This window comes from Chrysemys picta, chromosome 2 (genome assembly GCF_011386835.1).
Source record: "Chrysemys picta bellii isolate R12L10 chromosome 2, ASM1138683v2, whole genome shotgun sequence".
NCBI lineage: Eukaryota > Metazoa > Chordata > Testudines > Emydidae > Chrysemys > Chrysemys picta.
In genome coordinates this window covers 102,596,093-102,619,070 of record NC_088792.1, presented here as the reverse complement: position 1 = coordinate 102,619,070, position 22,978 = coordinate 102,596,093, and the positions used below count along the sequence as shown (strand labels likewise).

Genomic DNA, 22,978 nt, shown 5'->3' with positions numbered 1-22,978 from the left:
TACTAGAGCTTTATTTTTCTATTCCTGTTTTCGGGTAGAAGGATTTATATTCCCTCTCTTGGCTGGCATACAGGGATTTGGGAAAAATCCCTCAAAATTAACAGATAAGAAATTCTTGATTCTCATTCATCCTCCTACTCAGCCCCTCCTGTCTTGTACTGAATTTACGGATTGTAATGTGCTGTGAGCACAGGATCTGATAACTCAGGGGTGGGCAAACTACGGCCCGGATTCAGCCCGCGGGATTACCACCCCCGTAGCATCGCGGACTCCACGCCGCTCCTGGAAGCGGCCGGCACCACTTCCCTGAAGCCCCACGGGGGAGGGGCAGAGGGCTCTGTGCGCTGCCCTTGCCTGAAGGCACCGCCCCCTCAACCTCTATTGGCTGGGAATGGGTAACTGCGGCCAATGGGAGCTTTGGGAGAGGTACCTGGAGGCGAGGGCAGCGTGCGGAGCCCTCTGCCCCTCCTCCCCCAGGGGCTGCAGGGATGTGGTGCCGGCTGCTTCCAGGAGCAGAGCGGGTCCAGGGCAGGCAGGGAGTCTGTCTTAGCCCCATTGCACGCTGCTGCCACCCTGGAACTGCTCCAGGTAAGTGGCGCCAGGTCGGAGCCCACACCCCGAATCCCAACCCCCACCGCACCCCTCCTGTACCCCAACCTCCTGCTCTGAGCCCCCTCCTGCGCCCTTGCCCCGAGCCCCGTCGTACACCCTGCACCCCTCCTGCGCCCTTGCCCTGAGCCCCCTCGTACACCCTGCACCCCTCCTGCGCCCTTTCCCAGAGCCCCTTCCTGCACACCACACCCCCTCCTATACCCCACCCCTCTGACCGAGCCCTACATTCATGGCCCTACATGCAATTTCCCCACCCAGATGTGGCCCTTGGGCCAAAAAGTTTGCCCACCCCTGTGATGACTAAACATATAGCCATAGTTGTTCATTTAAAAAAAACCTGAAATATGGGGTAGAAATAAACACTTTTTTTTTTTTTTTGGCTTTACTTCCAATCTTGCTGAATTTCAGAATGCGGATTTATCAATGATGAGATATTTGTGGAGCTGGTAAATGCACTTGGTCAGTATAGTGATGATGAAGATGATGATGATGGAGATGACAATCCTGATGAGCAAGATGAAAAACAGAAAGACCGAGAAGGCAACAGAATGGGTATGTCAATCCAGTAGATTTTAAAAACCTTTATTATTGTAGCAGTTTTTCCTGTATTTATTTCCTCAATAAATGGAAGATGTTCAGATTTATATTTTTGTATTTATGCTCAGTGAAGTTAACAACGTTATTTCTTCTAGTGATTGCACACGTCCATTCCACTTCAGGTGTGTGCATGTCTAGTGCACTGTTGAAAACTTTTCCCTCAGTGCTACGCGCTGAGGCAGCATATGTGCATTCTGCTTCCTTGTGCCACCTTGCAGTGGTATAAAAGGCAGAGTTGCCCCTGATTCCACTCAGTTCCTTTACTGTTCATGATGGTTGTTGGAGTGTTATCTTGCTGTCGCAGGCTTTTCTTAAATTTATCTATTTTGTATATAGTTGGTGCTGGTTTTAACCATAGTTCTAGTGTTAGGTTCTTCTAGTCATAAGTAGGGCCGAACCAATTTCACGGCTGTAAAAAACATGTCACGGACCGTGAAATCAGCCCTCCCCTGTGAAATCTGATCTCCCGTGCTGCTGGGAGCCTGGGGCTCCTAGCTGCTAGTCCAGCCACACAGGGGAGGGACAGGATTTGTCCTTCCCCTGCATGGCTGCTCTTTGTGGTGAGATCAGATCTACCTCTAGAGGCAGCACAGAAATGAGGGTAGTACACCCTCACTTCTGCGCTGAAGCAAGCCGGCTTCTGTCCCGTGGGGCCTTTCTCTCCTCTCCTCCACCCCACCTGCAGCAGTTCCTCAGCTCTGCAGGGACATGCAGGCCGCTTCGGGGGGAGTTGTGCAGAGCCTGGTAGGGAGCCTGCCAGTCTTCTCTCTCCCCCCCCCCCCTTCCTCTTCTGCACTACTACCCAGTTTGTGTAGATAGCCTGGGAGTTCTAAGCAAGCATTTTGGTGTGTTTGTCAAGGACTGTTTCTCCTACTCCTTCACCACCAGGCTATCCCACTATCTAAGTGCTTGGTCTTGCATCACTACAGATCAGTGTGTCTTAAGCATGGTGGAATTGGGATACAAGCTTCAGTTTATTTTTGTCTTCCCATCGCACCACTTTCCCAATCTGTTTTTAGGGACCACTCTCACAAAGAACTTCTCCTTTAGAAGATGCAATCTCTCCTCTAGTTGGAAGCCATAGAGGAAGTGTCTCAGCAATTCAGAGGAAAGGGGTTTTATTCCCACTGTTTCCTGATCCCAAAAGGAGGTCTCAGACCATATTAGTCTTGTGACAACTGAACAGATATCTGAAGAAAATAGTTTTGCATTGTCATGCTGGCTTCCATTATCTGCTCCCTGGAGACTTGCATGCTGGCTTCGACTTAAAAAATGCAAATTTCCAAGTGGCAGTACATCAAAGCCAAAGGACGTTCCTCAGATTCCTGGTCAACAAATCTCGCTACCAGTTTGCAGTACTATCATTTGGCCTGTCTGCAGCTCCACATATTTTCAGAAAGTTCCTGCCAGTCGTGGCAGTGTTCCTGAGGAAATCAGGAGTTCAGGTGTTTTCCTACTTGGATGACTGGTTGGTGAGAGGCTGGTCCAAAGTTGTGGTGCTGTCCACTGTGTCTCCTACAATCCACCTTCAACACTCTAGGGTTGCTTAGGAACACGGAGAAGTCAATCCTGTCACCTATACAAAAGATGAAGTTTATAGGAGCTGTCTTGGACTCTCTGGAAGCCAAGGTCTTTCTTCCACAGATGAGATTCCAGACTCTGCTGTCCATTGCTTTAAATTTGAGTGCCCACTCTATGACAACGATACAAATTGCCTCAGGCTTCTGGGGCATATGGCTTCATGCACTTATGTGGTTCATCTCAAAAGCTGCAAGGGTGGTTATCGGTGCACTCTCCAGTTTGTCATCCATTAGACATAGTAGTTTGAGTACCCACACAAGTCTTGACCTCTAAACTAGTGGAAAAACCATTCGTGTATGTATGGAGTGCCATTTGTTCCTCCACAGCTGGCTTTGACCCTAGTTATGTATGCTTCTGCCCTTGGTTGGGGTTTCACCTCAGGTCCCTGGAGATGCAATATCAGTGAATTAAGGGCCATTCAGCTAACTTGTAAAGCCTTCCTTCCCCATATCAAGGAAAGAAATCTGCTCATACTTACAGACAACATAGTGGTCATGTTCTGTGTGAACAGGCAAGGACAAGCCCAGTTGTCTGCTATGCCAAGAGGCAGTGAGGATTTGGGATTTCTGTATCACCATCTCAGTCCACTTCAAAGCCTCTCACTTTCCTGGTGTCCAGGTTAAACTGGCAGACTGATTAAGCAGATCTTTCACCAGTCACCACAAGTGGTCTTTCTGCCCAGACATTGCCAGATTCATTTTCCAACGATGTGGGACTCCCCAAATAGACCTGCTTGAAACAAACGTCAACAGGAAGTGCCATCACACAAGTCACAGCCCAGAGTCCCTCAAAAGATGCTTTCCTGTTGCCCTGGATGGTCACGCTCCTGTAGGGTCACGCTCCTGTATGCATCTCCTCCAGTTCCACTCCTGCCCAGAGTGTTGTTGAAAATCACTCAGGACCGTGCTTGAGTCATACTTCTAACTCCAGTATGGCCTTGGAAACATTGGTTTCCTATTCTGCTGATCCTCTCAGACAGCTCTGTTGACACTTCCCTCAGGACCATGGTCATCTCCTCCACCCCAACCTGCAGGCCTTCATCTCACAGCCTGGATGCCCCATGGCTAATGCCTCAAGGGGAGGCTTGCTCAAAGGGAGTTCAAGATGTACTTTTAAATAGTAGAAAACTATATACCTGATATACTTCATTGGGAAATTGGAAGACATTTTCCATCTCGTCCCAAGAAAAAGGGGTTTCTCCAGTGTGAGCTCCCATACATCGTGTTCCGGACAATCTGTTAAACCTGAAACAACATGGTCTGGCAACTAATTCCATCCCCCGCAAGTCCCATATTAATCAGATTTTTGAAAGGTCTCTCTGTACTATTTATATCCCCAGGTAGAAGATCCTGTTCCTCTGTGGGACTTAAGCCTGGTGTTGACAAAACTAATGGTCCTGCCTTTAAACCTTTAGCTACTTGATTGTTGCTACATCTCTTGATCAAGGTAGCCTTTTTGTTGGTAATCATTTCAACCAGAAGAGCAGGCAGATTACATGCTCTACTGTATGAACCTTTGAATACAGTCTTCTACAAGTCTAAAGTTTACCTATGTCTTCATTCAACATTTATCACAAAAGTAGTGTCTGACTACCACGTCAATTAGGCAGTATATCTACCTTCTTTCTTCCCAAAGCCCCATGCTCAAGGACGAGGAGAGACTCCACACTACAGGTGTTAGATCATTGGTGGTGTTCTTGGACAGGACTAAGCAGTTTAGATTGTCTTCGTAATTATTTGCAGCAATTGCAGACATAATGAAGTGGCTTCTGCTCTGTTATCAAAGAGTCTCATCCTGGATATCCCCCTATAAATGCTTATGCTACGAATTGGACAGTGTAGCTCCACCAATCAGAGTATTAATACATTCAACAAAATCACATACAGCCTTTGCAACCGTTTTAGCTCGAGTGACTATCCTAGAAATTTGTAAAGCCTCAATGTGGTCTTCAGTCCTTACTTTTGTCTCACACTAGGCCATCTCTCAGCAATCTAGAGATGATGCCAGATTTGCACATGTGGTCCTTTAGGCGTTGTTCAGGTAGACTCCGATCCTACTCTGGCTTGACATGCTTGAGTGTCACCTGAAGTGGAATGGGCATGTGCAGTCACTTGAAGAAATGGTTACTGATCTGTTCCATAACTGTTGTTTGAGACATGATGTACATATCATTCCATGACCCGTCCTCCTTCCCCTCTGTATTGGATTCTGTCCAGTAAGAATGAAATGAGGGAGGTCAGCAGTGGTTCTGCCCTTTAAACCATCGCGCAGCTGCAGGCACATGCACCATCTCAATGGGCATCACTGACGGAAAAATCTCCAACAGCGTACTGGGCGCTCACACGCCTGAAGTGGAATGGACATGTGCAGCACATCTTGAAGAACAAGAGTTATGGAACAGGTTAGAAATAGTTTCTTTCCTCAGCATTTCCCTATACCGGTCAGTCCCAGATTAGCATAGAGTGTGTTGCAAAATGTGGTGTTGCTAATCATAGACCACTGCCAACACAGGGAGATGGTCAACTCCTGCACTGTCGTTGAAGGATACAGTGGTGCAGTATTTTACTGAGGAAGACAGCACCATTCATCAAGCAGATACGTGAATGACTGCTGATGGCAAAATAACATAACTTATCATTTGTCCAGAAGAACCTGTTGGTAGGAAAAATCATTTTAAACTCCTTAATCTAACTTCTTTGTAATTATAAACCAAAAGCGTCAGATTTTTGAAAAACTAATTCTTTCTTTGTTTTGTAATTTAGGTTCTTGGTCAGCTTTTTTCATCCTTTAAATATTGGTATAAACAGTAAATTTACAAGTAGATTAACATTTATAAAGTTACTGTGTGAAATACCAAATGAGCACAATATTATTCAGAAAATATTTCCTTTTAGTCTTCATATTTCTTTGTCTGCTTCTCTGTGCAGACAAAGAGAGCCATCCACCTCGGAAGTTTCCTTCTGACAAGATATTTGAAGCCATTTCCTCGATGTTTCCGGACAAGGGTACAGCAGAGGAATTGAAGGAGAAGTAAGATTTGATTTCTTAAGAGGTGTTGGTACACTGCATAATATGGTACTTGGATTTCTGTACTGTCTAGAAAAGAGGTACAGTGGAACCCCATTTATCCGATTTTATTGGGACCAGAGCCAGATAGGATAAACAAAAATTTGTATAATCCAGAGAATGGGTGGAGCTTGGCTCAGATAATACGGAGAGGTGGATAATGGACTCTCAGATAAATTGGGTTCAACTGTATTAGTTTGTTGATGTTTTGAGTAGGATCTGACTTCTCTAGCCCCAAGATTGGGAAGTTATGAATAAACTGACTACAGCTGTACTGTTTATGTAGGTGATACTTGAAGGGTGGCTGTTTCAGACATAAGGGAAGGCAGTGTAGCCTAGTGGATAGAGCACTGGACTGGGACTCAGGAGACCTGGATTTTTTCCTGCCTTTGTCCCGGGCTACTGGGTGACCTTGGGTGAGAGCTGTCAAATTCGGATATGGGTACTGACCTTGTTTGTAAAGCATTTTGTGATCTACAAATGAAAAGTGCTATATAGAAGAGGTGGTGGTATTATTTATTATTGTTAGCCTTCGCTATAAGCAGCCAGAAATCTCTCTTGTATGGGTATATATTGTCCTCTTGGTATGGTGAAGGAAAGAGGAAATGCTTTGTTGCAGTGATCTTTTGGGGAGGAGGAGGGCGAGGGGGCTGGTGGAGGAAAGCATTTGGGAAAAAAACATTTTTGAAAAGTAAATGCATCCCTTCCCTGTGATTCTCATTAATCCTGAGGCAGGGCGATGGGGGATAAGTACAGAGTTACTTAGTCATGCCTTTGAATGTAGCCTTTATTGATGTACTTTACGTAATATTTGATTTAAGTAATTGGGCTTTTGACTTAAGCTATAGTATTACAGACCAAAGATAACGTAACTTCAAGTTTTTGCCAAGATAAATATTGTAGAACAACTTTTTTTAGTAGGCAGTTTATTGTAAGTGTCTAATGCCAGATTTTTCTTAGTTAAACCAGTAAGTCCAGAATAAATACATTAAAATCAGGAGTTACTTTGGATGTACAGTGGTGTTACAGCAAAACTTGACCCTTTCTGAATAGAATAAATAATGCCTTTTGTTTACTTTTCTTTTTGAAGATACAAAGAACTCACAGAGCAGCAGCTGCCAGGAGCTCTTCCTCCTGAGTGCACACCAAACATAGATGGACCAAATGCAAAATCTGTTCAGAGGGAGCAGAGTCTGCACTCCTTTCATACGCTCTTCTGTAGGCGCTGTTTTAAATATGACTGCTTCTTACATCGTAAGTGCAATAGCCTTTTTGTAAATCTACATTTCATTTTATGAGACCTCAAGAAACTCTAAAGTAGCCACAGTGTACAATACAGAATAAGAAAAGAGAACAATAGATGTGCTAAAATCTGCTAACAATAGACACGCTAACTTCCTTGTGGTGTGAAAATTGTAGTTTCTGATATTTGAAATATTAGCTATATTATTTGGTGTAGTTTGATTTCATATTTGCATTTTGCAAGTTGATAGAGTGCCTGGCCTGTAGTGGTGTTCCCCTTTTACTTTAAATAAACAAATAAATAAATAAATAAAAATTGTTTCCCAATACTATTCCAAAATTATCCTACTTATCTCTTTTTATCATAGGGAGATTGAAAACTGACCAGATGTGTGCTAGAAGGATTTGTTCTTTCCCTGTTGAGATTTTTTCGGTCCTCAGCAGGGGAAATGAATATCCGTGAACTGCTTTATTCTTTTATTCTCTTCTGAGAACACACCAGAGGTTACTCCTAGTCCTCTTAGTCTTATGGAATGGAATTATTTTCAGAAAGGATGCCCTATTCAGTTGTAATTCATATTGCCATACCTTTTGAAGAAATCTGTTAACAAAGTGTTGAGAGACAGTCAGTTTCCATTTCCAGGTGGGAACAATAAAGGGCTTCCCTGAGTACCATCAGAGGAATGGTTCTTTTATTTCCTCATCCTGAAGCCAAGGGCCCAGGATGTGTGAAGCAACTAGAGAATGAGTGCAAAGGATTTTGGACTGTCTGAATTTGACACCGAGAGGAGTACAATATACAATTACTTGTTAGTGAACTCAAGTAAAGAGACTCGTTAACCAGTAGCTTCCAAATGAGAAATTGTCTTGAAGTGATGACCCATATGAGGGTGCTGAAATCATAAAGGATTAGGCCAATAACTTCCAGTCTCAATTTTTTTTCCTGAGCTGGGGAGTTAGAGAGAAAATTTCATTTCTATAAAATAAGATTTGCCTGACCTGATACCAAGAACATAATAGACTGAAGCAGGAAATTCAGCAGATCCAGTGTCTCTTTCTGAGCCCATTATAGGCACTGAAAACATTAGCTCTGGACCTGCATGTCAAAGAACTGATAGACCAGAAATAAGAATTTCCGAACAGGAAGTCTGTGCTGAACAGGTTCATGAAAATAAGATATCCATTATGCAGAGAAGAGACACAGGTCTTCACTAAGAAGCCCCCAAGTACATGTTGCCATTCAAGGATGGCTACTTCCTTGATGGAACGATAGACATTTGAGATGTTAAGGTACTCTGGATACCCATCTTCAAGGTAGAATAATCTACCCTGTTTCCCCGAAAATAAGACATCCTCCGAAAATAAGGCCTACTTACAGTTTTGCCTCTCGTTGTAATATAAGGCATCCCCCCGATAATAAGACCTCCCCGATAATAAGGCATCCACCGATAATAAGGCATTTTTCATTTCTGAAAAATAAGACATCCCCTGAAAATAAGACCTAGCGCATCTTTGGGAGCAAAAATTAATATAAGACACTGTCTTATTTTCGGGGAAACAGGGTAGCACAGTGCTTAGATGGCTGCAGAACCTTGTAAAACCCCTAAGGTTGAAGATGAACATTCAGAGCTATCGTGCTCTACGTTCTTTTAGATGCAGCAATGCAATTTGTGTGTGATGCTACTTATATCTATAACAAAGGCAAAATCCATTGTAGTAAGGAAGCTGTGATCTGCCTGTATGGCCTAGCCCAGGGGTCAGCAACCTTTCAGAAGTGGTGTGCCGAGTCTTCATTTATTCACTCTAATTTAAGGTTTCGCGTGCCAGTAATACATTTTAACGTTTTTTAGAAGGTCTCTCTCTGTCTATATTATATAACTAAACTATTGTCGTATGTAAAGTAAACAAGGTTTTCAAAATGTTTAAGAAGCTTCATTTAAAATTAAATTAAAATGCTGATCTTACGCTGCCGGCCCGGGGTTCCGTTCACCTAGGCCGGCAGCAGGCTGAGTGGGACCGACGGCCGTGACCCTAGCTGGCAAGGGGCCGGCAGCCAGAACCCGGGGCCGGCAGCATGCTGAGCGGGGCTGGCAGCCGGGACCCCAGACTGGCAGTGGGCTGAGCGGCTCAGCCCACTGCCGTCTGGGGTCCCGGCCCTGCCCACATAGAATGGGTACCTACCTTCTCCCTGGTTTGAGCCCATTCTCTCTGCACTGAGCTGAGGGTGGGAGTGCACTGAGCACAGGGTTGGGGGTGTAGGGTCTGGCCAGGAGCTAGAATGAGGGAGGGGGATCAGGGTTGGGGCAGAAGGTTTGGGTGTGGAGTGCTTACCTGTGCAGCTCCCATTTGGTGTGAGAGGTGTAGGTGGGAATGGGGGGAGGAAGAGGGCGGTGCAGGAGCTCCCATTTGGTGCTCAGGGTGGGGGTGGGGATGTGGGGGTGCAGGAGTCAGGGCAGAGGGCTGGGGCCATGTGAGGTGTGTGCAGGAGTTAGGGTGTGGGGGGGGCTGGGGATGTGTGGGGGTGCTGGAGTCAGGGCAGGAGGCTGGAGGTGTATGTGAGGGGGGGTGCAGGGGTCAGGGAAGGGGGATGTGGGGGGTGCAGGGGTCAGCAGAGGACTGGATGTGTGTGTGAGGGGGGTGCAGGGATCAGGCCAGGGGCTTAGGGGTGTGTGGGGGGTAGGGCAGGGAGCGAGGTGGGAGTTGGGACTCCTGGGCTCTGGGAAGGGGCTGGTGTCTGACGCTTGTGGGAGGAGTGCTGGGAGCGAGGACTCTGGATTCCTAGGTTTCCAGCTGGGCTCTAGTTGTTCGAGGGGATGGAGGGCAGACGGGCCTCACGGGCGCTGCAACTCCTGTGGGGCCGGGTCCCTCTTCCTGCCCTTGCCTGCGGGGCCGCTTCCGGGGCCACTCAGACTCCGCGGACACCAGGTAGCAGTATGGACATGCTAACCCGGAAACGCAACCTCCCACCGGAAGTGACAGAGGTCAGGAAAGCATGTGCAAATGCTGGCGGGAGGGGCAGAGAAGAGCGGGCCGGGCCAGGCAGGATTTTTAATGGCACGCTGCTGCCTGCTGGGGTCCCGGCCGCCGGCCCCACTCAGTCTGCTGCTGGCCTGGGTTTGGCAGCGGGCTGAGCAGGGCCGGCGGCCGGGACCCTGGCAGGTAGCAGAGTGCCATTAAAAATCGGCTTGCGTGCCGTCTTTGGCACGTGTGCCATAGGTTGCCGACCCTTGGCCAAGCCTTTAAAGGGCCACTTCTGTTTGGCAAAGAACTCTAGATACATGAAATCTGGGTTCCCCCCACATCAAGCCTCAGAAATAGCAGTATTCCTTTCAGTCTAAACTTGACTAGATGCTGACACCCCAGAGGAGGAGAGCTCAATGTATCACACTCACTGTAAAGACCGTTCCTTTTGTCTCGACGGAGGTTGGAACAGCATTCCTCTTTGTTTGCCTTCAAGCAGATTGGCATGAAGATATGCTGACCCATGCAGTGTCAGATACCATAGTTGGTAGCCTTTGCCACTTCCTCAGTAGATCAGGCAACATGAGTTTGGGTCTCCATTGTCTTTAAATGAGGCTATTCAATAGACATCAGTTCTGAACTGGGGAGCCATGGATCAGTATTCACATCGCACTCCCCATCAGTGCCCGGCCTGGGCCAGAGAAGCTAATGATCCAGCCATCAGACCAAATTCAGTGATGAATTCTGGACACATGCTACCCAGGCACATTTTGCATATGCTAAGAAGAAGTAGTAGTTCTAAACCCGGATATCTTATCCGGTTCACTTATTGCTGCCTCACAAAAAGGCAGAGCACCTAAAACACTTTGGCTCACCTATTGAAAATCTAGGGCATCATCCTGGTTTTCCCAGACCAAAGGGCCCATGTAACACCCAGTATGGATCCATAAATTTCAGTTCCCAGAAAAATGCAACGTATACCCAATGTATGTTGCAAGTTTCCCTGAAGTCACTGATCCATTCAGTCAACTCAGAACAGCTTCTGTTACGTTATCTGATTTCTGTGCTTTTAAAATTTTCATCAGTCTCTTCTGTTTTTAAATTGTAAACAGTCATAAGGACATTCACCAAGGTGGTGATAGTACTTGTAGCTGCCTTGAAAGAAAAGCATATATTGAGATGATTGGCTGGCAAAATTGGGATAGAAAACTAATAGGATGCCATTCCCACCTGTGCACCTTCCCAGAGTGCTATTGTTGGATTGTTAATTGAACAAAGAGCCCCCCATTCTTATCTTAGCAGTTAGTCTGCTTCAGCCCAGAAGCTGGCAGAGTTTTCTTAGCATGGCACAGGCATGGCATATTTCAGTGTCAGATACATGTCTTCCTGTATGCTCTTAGTCATTGGCTGTAGAATTGCATGTACTGGGATCCATGGCAGTGAAAATGTAAGTGGTGCCTTAGCCCGCTTCTGTAGGACAATGCTGCAGTCCTTTCTGCTCTCCCACTGGGAACCAAAATGTAACATTTTTTTCAAATGTTGGCTGTGGCTCTCTTAGGTGGTGGTTGATAACATTAACTTGGGGAAAAGGATGTAAACTGGGTCATTCCCATGGGAGAACTTTGAATATATCTGATCTATTGGAATGTAGTATTGTGCCCATCTTTCCAAATAACTGCTCAAAGCAAATGGGCTGCAAAGGGGGGAGGGGACGGGGGGGACATGGTTGATCAACTACCTCCATATGAGACGGGTGAGACTTCTGATACAGGCTTCCCAACTAGTCATTTTGAGTGCAGTGTGACAGCACAGTTGCCTACATAAATAGGCAGGGAGACACAAAAAGATGGCCAAAGAACAGCACATGCTGTTGACGTGGAAAAAACACCCACTAGAACTATCAGCTACTCTCCTAGCAGAGAAATGAAACAACATGAAAGACTAGCTAAGCAGACAACATATGTCTAGTGGAATGAAAAATCAGTCACAAGCTGTTCAGGGCAGTATGGGGAACAACATATCGATCTGATTAATACTAAAGCAACAGGATGTCTTGAGTATTTCAGAAGTTCAGAGAATAAATATGGTATTCCCTATTCAGTTTTGAGGGAATAGATGTCTAAAAGTTGATTTTTACCTTGGCATATAGGTATTCCTGCTCCGGCCCATGGTGAGGAAGGTACTACAAAAGATAGCCAGGCCCACAGAACACCTTGTCCTCATAATTGAAGAGTGGCCAAAATGACACTAGTTCACAGAATGGGTGAATCTGTAATTGTCATTTTGGCTTCCAGCAATAAACCTCCTCACATTGGACTTTGTCATCCACAGTGATCAAACTCGCTTCAAGGATATGGCATGGCTGTAAATAAACGTCAGAGTATCCTACAGTACCATTTTAATCTTGATAAATAATCTATCCCGTTGCAGTATGAGAATTTGGAAGGTAGTGTGGCAATATAGGTGTTATTCCTGTGCTGTATAGGAAGTTCATATATCCTGGAATTTTGGCAGGACAGTTAGGACATGGGGATGAATGCTGGCTCACTGAAAATTAATTCAGCAGGAACTGTAACCTTTCAGGTTCATGCAGATAATGTGCCATTGAGGGCTCATTGCATCAGTTTTTATTTAAAAAAAAAAAAAAAAAAGACTGAAGAAATTGAGACTGGTAATCAAGCCACAATGAAAAGGTAATTTGGTCCTACTTGCTATCTACAAGCTTCCTTCCTACATAGTTTTTCATCAGGACAAGGTAGCACTTAAGATAGCGCCACATTTTTTTTTTTTTAATGAAGTTCCCCTCCTCTTTCCTTCAGAAGCAGGATGTATTTGCTACTTTCCTTGTCCTACCCCCAGTAACAACAAAGAAGCAAGATGGCATTGTTTGAATAGAACTAGAACTTTAAAAATTTATCTGGAAAGAACCCAGAAATTCAGATTCTGAGACACCTTTCATTTTATATGAAGGCGTTAAAAAAGGACATCTAGCCAAATCGACCTTGTTGAATTGGGACTAAACAACTAATTGGCAAAGTTTACTTCAGTAGTGAGAAGATAGTGTTGGCAGCGTTTAGGGTCCACTCAATATTAATGAGCTGCCTCTTGGACAAAGCAGATGCATCTCTGATAGCAATCTGTTAAAATGCCACTGTGTGCTACCTTCACACCTTTGCTGAGCACTGCAGGGTGAAGTCAAGACCTTAGCAGGTGCAGTTTTTGGAGGAAATGGAGAAGCCCATTGTGGAGTGCTAATTCCACCCTATAGCAATCAGAATGCTACTTTGGGAGGTCCAAGAGTCTGGAATGGCATAGAGAATCAGAGAGAATGGAAATTACCCACTCGATCTGTTTTTCTTTTTAATCCTCCTGTTTATCAGTCCAGACCCCCTTCTTATTGAGACTAGCACCACTTTATATAGTTTCAAGTTTTTATCCAAATATTTTGAATTTCTAATAAAATGTTGGAAAGAAGTTATCATTAACTTTTGAAATGTCAAGTACACTTGATGAGCTGGGTACCCCTTTATATACAGACGATGACATTACTGGAACAGCGTGTATTACTGTCTTCTTTTGCTCGTAGTTATACCTAAGTGTCTGGAATAACAGAATTTAGAAGAAGGATAATTATTGGGTATAGAGAACTTCCCAAAAAGCTTGTTTATGGTACAAATGTACATTCCAGACTAAAATACTGCCTATGTGTTTGCACCTTCATAAATATTAGGAATGAGTAAGGTCTTGACGATTGTGAGCCAATTGGGGACAGTGCAGATCACAAATCCCAGGAGAATGATTCCAATCTTGATTGAAGAGATCCGGCTATGGAATGAACTTTCAGACTCTAGCATTCCTAGGAAACTGAAACCTCCCGCTGTTGGGGGGAGAAAAACAACAACAAAAACTTTCCACTATTGCAAGAATGACATTCACAATATTGACATGCCTTCTATGCAGATGGGTCCTCTCCCCTGGCCCCCCCATCAGAAACCAACCAACAGCAACAAAAAATACCCAACACAGTTTTGACTGACTGACAAAATTCTCGTGGTGTAGTTTTTAAAGTATTTGTATGTTCACTCCTGATGCACCTTTTTTTTCAGATGTCTGTGGTGATGTGTGTTAAAATGCTGAAATGCCTAGTTTGTAATAGAACAGAAGCACAACAGCAGAGATTTGTCTTTTTTTGGTTTCGTTTTTTAAATTTGCTTTTGTGCAGACCAGGGAGAAAATAATTGGCACACATTTTTAGGACAAATATAGCCACACCCATAAGAGGTCATAATGGAAATGTTCACATGTGAAACTGATACATATAACTATAAAATAGTTTTGATTTCTGCAGATTTCTACAGTCTTGTAAACCACTTGCAACCAATGTTCCCAGCTGTATTCTCAAATTACTGCAGAGCCATTTTCCTTGTGTATTGTTAATACAGAAGAAAGTAAAAGTATTTCAGAACAATAAAAAGTCCGTATTTTCAGCACTAAACATTTTAAATACGGAAAGACTTGCTTTTCCTCTGTGTTATTGCTTTGTTTTCCTGCTTCCCTTCATTATTTTTAGAAACTGAAAAATAACGTTTAAAACTTCTGGCATTAAATATTTTGAGGTATAAGATTTCTTTGAGTGTATATTTCATATATTTAATGTACAAAACATCTGAACACATCAAGGATGTATAGGTGTAGAAACTACATACAATATTAAAGCTATAAACTTCAATGTAGGGGAAAAAGAAATGTTAAAGTTAAGTATAATGCATACTTGAAAGGGGGCAGAGCTGAAGTTGTGCATTTATCCTGAACTTTGACACTTCCTAGTAACTGAGAGTTCAACAATGCAGCTATTACTTCTAAATATAGTGTTTGGTAAGGAGTTATTTAACATTTTTGGGACACCTGGTGGTAAGAACTTTTTAACTAAAATAGTATTGTTAATATTTTATTTGATATTATAAAGCAATGTAAAGACTTATGGTGCTTAAGAATCACAATTTCAGACATCAGATTACAAAGCCTACGTGGAGCAATACAAAGTATTTGGGAACAGTCTGAGTCTCATGAATGTTCTCTCTCCCCCGCTCCCCATTATTATTATTATTTTTTTTAATTTGTACTTACTAAAGCCTCAACTGGGCTTTATTGGTAACTATTGGGTTTAAATTGGAGCCAAATATACCAATTCCTTTTAGGTTGTGGGATTAAAAAGTACCCTAGAACTACACTCATTTCAAAGAGGATAGCAGGTCCTGGTGTAAATTGGTGCAGTTCTATGTCAGTCTTTGGCGCTACATCGGTTTACATCAGCTGAGGATCTGGCTTAGCATGTTTCGTGTTTCAGTCTTTGAGATATTGAGTTCAAACTCTTCTTTGTATTTTGCTGTATGTACTACCATAGTCTAAAATGTGTTATTTTTTGTGCTTCAGAATTGTGCAATCTGAGAATCAGATTTTCACTATGGAATTAAATGCTTGCCATTGAGACTTGACATACGATCTTGTGAATGCACAGCAATTGCTTTTACATCTTAACTATTGCTGCTTGAAAATAATTCATGTTATTCAGGGTTTCCCTATACTAAATTGAGGGAGAAATGTAAACACTGCTGTTATGTTAATATGGCAAAATTGTAAAAGATCTTTAATAGCCTTAAAATAAATATTAGTCAATGTATACTAGAGGTTGAATGGAGGCTAGTTATCCTTTCAGAACCTGATTCTCACTCTAGAAATTAAGTAGAGTCATGGAGGGCTGTATTAGCCCTCCACACTGGGGTTAGTTTAACCTATTTTGTATAGTAGCTTAAAAACAAAACCTCCCAAACCCTCCCCCTAAAATAATGGTTAATTTTCTGAGTTGGGTAGCGGAGCACTGTGAATTCAAGGCAGGCATCACAATGATCACATTTTTTTTTAATTAAAGAGCAATACCATGTTGTATTTAATAGCACTTGTAAAAATATTTGTTTTCTTCATTGTGTATAATAGCCTACTGGAAATATGTGACATTCAGTTTCTTACCAATTTTTTCCCCTCTGTCATTGGATTCCTCTGAAAAGGAGTTGATTTTTTGTAATCTTCCTTCCTGGCTATATTTGTTCAGTTCAGGCGTAGTTAATACAGAAAGCTATCAGTGAGGTAGCTTATCTAGATTATGCTTCCATGGTGACCCTGATCTGTGGTTAAGAGGGCTAAGTATCTTTTGAACAAATGATCATATGAATGTCTCTTGAAATATTGACGGTGAACCACAGAACAGAAGTGTGTTCTTCATTGCTTTTTTATGATGTATAAAGATGACCTCAGAGGTGGTATTTAATCTTCATGCACACACTCTTACAAAGAAATTGGAAACATTTAGGTCATTTCAGTTTTTCCCTTAAATACTGGAGAACTAATTGAATAACCATCAGGCTGCATGTGGAATTTTCAAAAGCACCTACATAATTTAGAACACACGTTCTATTGACAGTGTAGCTGCGAGTTTCCCATACTACTTAGGATCTTACAGCAAAAAGAGGAAAGTCAAGATATTCGAAAGGGCTTGTTTTTTTTATTGTATTTTTGTGTGGTGAAGAGTTCTTTTGAGGTGGTCTTCGGCCGTCAAAGGAACAGTTAAGGGAATGATTAAAGCTCATTTTGCATCTATGCGAACACTGAAGTGTCATTTACACTAAGGCCTCTTTACACTTTCAGAGCAGTGTAAAGGGGCCTGGAAGTGGGTCTAGTAAAAATTGGCTCCCACTTTTTAAAGTTCCAGAGGTTTAATGGAAATGAGAACTTTGATGATAATTGAAAAAATCAGGATTGATTGCCTAGTTGTCAACCACTATTTGTCCTGGCCTTGAAGCAGGAAGGAGCATGTTCTTGATGGAAAGTCTGTGAATAAGAAGTTTGACTCCCACTGGTAGTACCAGTGCTCTGTCTGAAAGAGGGTGGGGGAAACAAAACTAACCCAGGACATTGCCCCTGGTGTGTGTGTGTGTGTGTGTGTGTGTGTGTGTGTGAAAGAGAGAGAAAAGGGTAATCATTTTTACTTAAGTGATCTGAATAGGTGGAAACACATACTATAAGTTATCAGCTTTGCACAATTTTACTTGCCCACTCTTTTTTAAATGGTAAATAAAATACCATTTAGGTTTTTCTTTCACTATTACTATGGTTGCCATCAGGCCACTTTTGGTGAAGTTCAGATAAATTTTCAATTTTTTAAGTATTTGTGAAACACATTTAAAAATACTTATTTGAGAAATATTTTTGTTTTACAGCATTCCACGCAACTCCTAACACTTACAAACGGAAGAATACAGAAACAGCAATAGATAATAAACCTTGTGGACAGCATTGTTATCAGCATCTGGTAAGATAACTTACTTCATTGGGTAGATGGAGAGTTGAGAGGTTTTTTTGTACTTTCTATTTAGCAAAAAATAAAAATCAAGTGTTGAAAAAGGTTAAGCCCATAGTGAAATGAATCCAGTCAAGCCATACTATGCAGTGCTGTAGGAAACTGTTGATGACTAAGGTCCCATGTGGTGTTAGGAGATACTGTGCTAATGAAGATGTGAAATTTAGGTGCTAGCAACTTGCAGTCAGTTTTCATAGCACTTTTCACAAAAATAAGGATAGTGACTCCAGTGACCAGGCCAAAGTTCAAATTGGGAAGTTGAATTATTTCATATGAAAGTACGTACCTCTAACAGTGTGAGTATATGGTTACCATATTTCAGGACCCGGCCAAAGGGGCAGCTGGAGGAGAGAGGGGAGCTGGAGGCGTGTGTGTGTACTGGGAGGGAGTATTTGGGGGGGTGTTGGAGGGGTTTGTGTGTATACTGGGAGGGGCACCTGGCGGGGGGAACCTGCTGCCTCACTCTCCAGGTGCGGGGGCTGTGTGTTGCTCCCTGCAGCTGTTGCAGGCCCAGAACAGAGCACCTGCAGTCTGTCAGCACCTCCCTGCCTCTCCCCCTCCCCAAGACTGGGAGCTGGGGCTTGGGTGGGTAGGATCCAGCAGCTGTGGCTGCAGGGGAGGGACCAATGTCGGCATGGAGATAGCTCTTTCTGAACTGCAACCTCTGTTTGCAAAAATCCGGACATTGCCTCTTATTTGAAAAAGCGCCCGGACAGAGGGTGGAGGATCAAAAACAAGAAAACGTTTGGGGAAGACCCAGATGTATGGTAACCCTATGTGAGTATCTTCCTCTCTCAGTAATGCACTGTTAACAGGCCCAATCCTGAGCTGGGACTTGTCTACTGACCTTTTACCGCAGGTGTAAGAGAGTTATGAACTGAGCCCTGATCTGTAATTTATCTGTCATAAATTTCATAAACTGCAGGGATTTGTTTCATTGTCAGGGAGGGTCTCCACCAATGTTTGTGTCCCTTAAGAAGCTGATATGGTTGAGGGATGGAGAACTTAGGGTACGTCTATACCCAGCCGCTAGTTCGGCGGCTGGCAATCGAACTTCTGGGTTCGACTTATCGCGTCTTGTCTGGACGCGATAAGTCGAACCCGGAAGTGCTCGCCGTCGACTGCGGTACTCCAGCTAGACGAGAGGAGTACCGCGGAGTCGACGGGGGAGCCTGCCTGCCGCGTGTGGACTGAGGTAAGATCGAACTAAGGTACTTCGAACTTCAGCTACGTTATTCACGTAGCTGAAGTTGCGTACCTTAGTTCGATTTGGGGGGTTAGTGTAGACCAAGCCTTAGTTGATATAGTTTCAAACCCCACCCCACTTCTCTCAGTTTTGAGGGTTATTTTTGTAGGAGAAATAATTTTCTAATCCAAAAATTGTTTGCTATACATTCTCTCAATCATATCCATCTCAAAGAAAATGAGAGCAAATACTATGCTGTATTAATCTTTCCCTGTAATACCAGACCTCTTTTAGCTATAACACCTTAGCAGTTCCCAACATTTGTTTTTTGGCAGTGGACTTTATGCTGGAAAATTTTTATTTGTCCATCATCAAAGATGAAAGTATTTTTTTTAATTTCTTTAAGTCAAAGTGAAAATAGAATGTGGGTACTAATATCAAAGCTAAGTAAATTGATATCTCAAACTGTGTGTACTTTATTGATGCACACAGTAAAGATCATGAGCATGAGATGACTCAAAAGCATTGTGGATAAACATTTTTTGATTTATATTAAAATATGTAAATAGTTATTTTATCTGAAACCTGCTGTGTAAATTATGCATTTTTTCATGATTCGGGCTTTGGCTTTAAGTGACTAGTGATCCATTCTTACCTCTCACCTCCCCAAATTAAAACATTTCAAACCCATGTACTGAAGACTCTATTATTCTTTATTTAGGAAGGGGCAAAGGAGTTTGCAGCTGCTCTGACTGCTGAGCGAATAAAGACACCACCAAAGCGCCCAGGTGGCCGCCGAAGAGGAAGACTTCCAAATAACACCAGCAGGCCCAGCACACCAACAATAAATGTGTTGGAATCAAAGGACACAGATAGTGACAGGGAAGCAGGAGCAGAAACTGGAGGTGAAAATAATGATAAAGAGGAAGAAGAGAAGAAAGATGAAACATCCAGTTCCTCTGGTGAGGCCAATCAATGCTTTAATAAGAAATGGATTGTATGGAGGGGTCTCAAACCATAATTAAGCAACCTTAGAAGCCACATATTTTTGGATGTATTTGGACTTTTAATTTAATTAGAAGATATGGGATAGTATCTTTATCACAGAGAGCCTTATAATGAAAGTTCAGAATAACTTCATTTGTTCGGCACTGTCTCCTGAATACTTTCAGAAGCTAGACTGTGCTACTGTGCTAGACTGTGAATTCTGCCCACTGTCTGATTATAGCTTTTGTCTGTAGATGTGTAAAAACTTCTGTATGTGGTGTCTTCTCACTAAAAAAACCAGGACTTTGTTCTGTTACAGTTCACACATAACTTGATGTTTTTAAGTGTCATGGAAACTTAAATTGTGAGGGAAGCCTCAACCTGATTGATGCTCTTGATGTTGCAGAGGCAAATTCTAGGTGTCAGACACCAATAAAGATGAAGCCAAATATTGAGCCTCCTGAGAATGTGGAATGGAGTGGTGCAGAAGCCTCGATGTTCAGAGTTCTCATTGGTACCTACTATGACAACTTCTGTGCAATTGCTAGATTAATTGGGACCAAAACATGCAGGCAGGTAAGAAGTGAAAATTGCTTATTTAGGTGGCAGCATGCTATTTTCAAAACTGGATAGAAAATGTATGTTAATACTCATTCTTATAAGAGAATTTATTAACCAACTTGGTTTTCCTGAGAACCCTGTCTTCTCTGATTTTTAAAAATTTGTACAATTAATTTTAGTGATTTCAATGTATCATACAATTTAAAATACACAGCTATTTTTATTTGATCATTTAAGATCAAATAAGATAAAATAAGAAATATATCTATAAAGGGAAGAAATGTTGTGGCTTGTTATAATTTGTAAGGTGTTGGAGGAAATCATTCTAACATAATAGAAAGCTTCATTTTCTATAAGTGAGATATATGTTATGGTATCTCTTGCTAGGTGTATGAGTTTAGAGTAAAAGAATCTAGTATTATTGCTCCAGTTCCTGCTGAAGATGTTGATACTCCTCCAAGAAAGAAGAAGAGGAAGCACAGGTAAATCTGTTAATAAATAACCTTAGAAGCTAAACATGATAACCCATAGGACAGGGGTTCTCAACCTTTTTTCTTTCTGAGCTCCCCCAACATGCTATAAAAACTCCACGGCCCACTTGTGCCAGAACTGTTTTTATGCACATAAAAGCCAGGACCAGTGTTAAGGGGTAGCAATGAGGACAACTGTCTGGGGCCCCATGCAGCTAAGTTGCTCAGGCTTCAGCTTCAGCTGTTGGCTCGGGGTCCCAGGCTTCAGCCTCATGAGGTGGGGCTTTGGCTTTCTGCCCTGGGACCCAGCAAGTCTAATGCCAGCCCTGTTTGGCAGACCCCCTGAAACCTGCTCCCAAGGGGGCCCCGGACCCCTGGTTGAGAACCACTGCCAAAGGAGACTTATTGAACCAGCAGTACACAAGTAAGGTCTTTGAAAGAAAAAGCTGTTTATTTATTCTCCTTATTCCTTTGCTTTCAAAGAACATAAATGAAACAAAATTGACCAATTTCTCAAAAACAAAAAAAAAAACAAAAAACAAAACCCAAACTGTTCTACCTTTATAAATAGTCAAGTTCTTCACAGGTGCTTATAGGCTTATTGCAACAAGTAAGTTCAAGTTAGGGTTAGATTCACATTATCCCGGACGAATGTTATAATAATCAAAAATACATTAGTGTAGAATAGGTTAGGTTTTGTTGAATTAAGAAAGAAAAAAAAATTTTTTTGGCAACATTCCAAAAAAAAAAAAAAATTGATTCCTTGAGGGTTTTTTAGAAATAACACTTCAATAACGAAGTCATGTGACTATAATATGTCATTTCCCAATAGTCTGAATCAGTAGTGAACAGAAGATATTCTGCAAATTAGTATGCAGATTTTGTCCATATGGTAAAATGTAATGCTTCAAACAAGCAATAACCTGTAATATGCTGGAAAAGTAACACACACATCCTCCCTTTAAAAAACAAAACAATTCTTGATCACCTACATAGACTCAGACATTCCGGCTTATTTACCAGCTAGATACTTAGTTAAAGAACCATGCTAGGAGGCTACTAAAGTTCCAGTACAAGACAAAGGTCATATGGCAACTTATCTACGTTTATTGATATAAGTGATAAGGAAAGCTGTTATAAGGCACTTTCTGAGGATATAAAAAGCCCATCCAAAATTAACTTTCTAAACGTTTTTTAAAATGCCCCTCTTCCTCCTCCTCCCCCCCCCCCGTTTCATGTCTATCTACTTTGCAACATCTGAACACTTTTGATAGTGACAATTTCTTAACTAAAAATCTGGGGTCCAACAGAAACCCAAGCATGGGACAATTCTGTGTGTGTTCTGGTGAATGTTTTTATTCCTAGAAGGGTGAGAGGCGGGAAAAAAGGAAGAGAGAATCCTCAGTAGCCAAGAGATCTTCGAAAAACTTCTTTCTATTTTTCCCAAATAGCTGCCTGTTTCTCCCCTCCCCCTACTTTTTCCAGCAATTAATCCCCGATACTTTCCTGGCTCCTCTCTACCTGTTTCATAGTCTTCTTGCTCAAGGAGGGCCTTCCATTGATCTTAGTGCAGAAGCTTCAACAGCGATAAAATGAACTGGCTGCTTGTAGTGTAGAGAGACAATCAAACCAGGGTAGAAAAGGGGGTCAGTGAGCAGCTGGAAGCGGTCCTGCTCTGTTCAGATCACAATAGTACCATTGCTCCCTCTGCTTCATAGCTCTCAACTGTCCTGAGGCATTTGGTGGGCAAGATTTTCAAAATCTGAAATTGTCCAGCCAAACTGGACAGTTGGCAGCTCTGTCTAGGAATGTTGTTAACTTTGAATTCTGTTTTTCTCTGTTCTGGTTCATTGGGTGGGGAAGTGCTATACACCAATGTGTTCTTTCTGACTGGTTGCCAATGTGTCAGTGATAAGTGATTTCAGGGGGTCTTTACTGCTTTTACAACATCTCATTGGATTTTGCATTTTACTATGTCGGCTCAAAGGTTAATGGGTTACTTTTCCTCCTATGTAAGAAGCATCTTGAGTAAAACAAAATATTATTGTCAACACTTGTTCATGATGGTTTTCTTGTTTCTCTGCCTCCTTGGGAGAGATGCAGCTAGAGGTTTACAAGTGGCTGAAACCCTGTGAATGAAGAGGTAGAAAGTGTTCTTTATGTTGTTTCCAGTCTAAATCTACTGTACTGGAGCCAGGCTGCTTAAATTGTGTTGAACAACCTGTCTCTGACTCTCCTAATTTTGGGACATGGCTTCCATTGCAGGCTCTCCAGAGCCTGCTGCACGCTCCAGTTCCTTTC

The 22,978-nt window shown here is 42.6% G+C and overlaps 1 protein-coding gene across 9 annotated transcripts in view; it reads left to right on the top strand.

Moving 5' to 3' along the window:
• Positions 1–22,978, top strand: part of EZH2 (enhancer of zeste 2 polycomb repressive complex 2 subunit) — an 86,630-nt gene that overhangs the window by 49,022 nt on the left and 14,630 nt on the right. For all 9 annotated transcript variants that reach the window (XM_065583882.1, XM_024099913.3, XM_024099910.3 and 6 more), the window contains 7 exons: positions 1,021–1,164; positions 5,718–5,820; positions 6,947–7,110; positions 17,334–17,425; positions 19,381–19,621; positions 20,053–20,222; positions 20,595–20,689. In XM_065583882.1, coding sequence (XP_065439954.1) covers positions 1,021–1,164; positions 5,718–5,820; positions 6,947–7,110; positions 17,334–17,425; positions 19,381–19,621; positions 20,053–20,222; positions 20,595–20,689 — 1,009 coding nt within the window. The remainder of the gene's footprint in view (positions 1–1,020; positions 1,165–5,717; positions 5,821–6,946; positions 7,111–17,333; positions 17,426–19,380; positions 19,622–20,052; positions 20,223–20,594; positions 20,690–22,978) is intronic.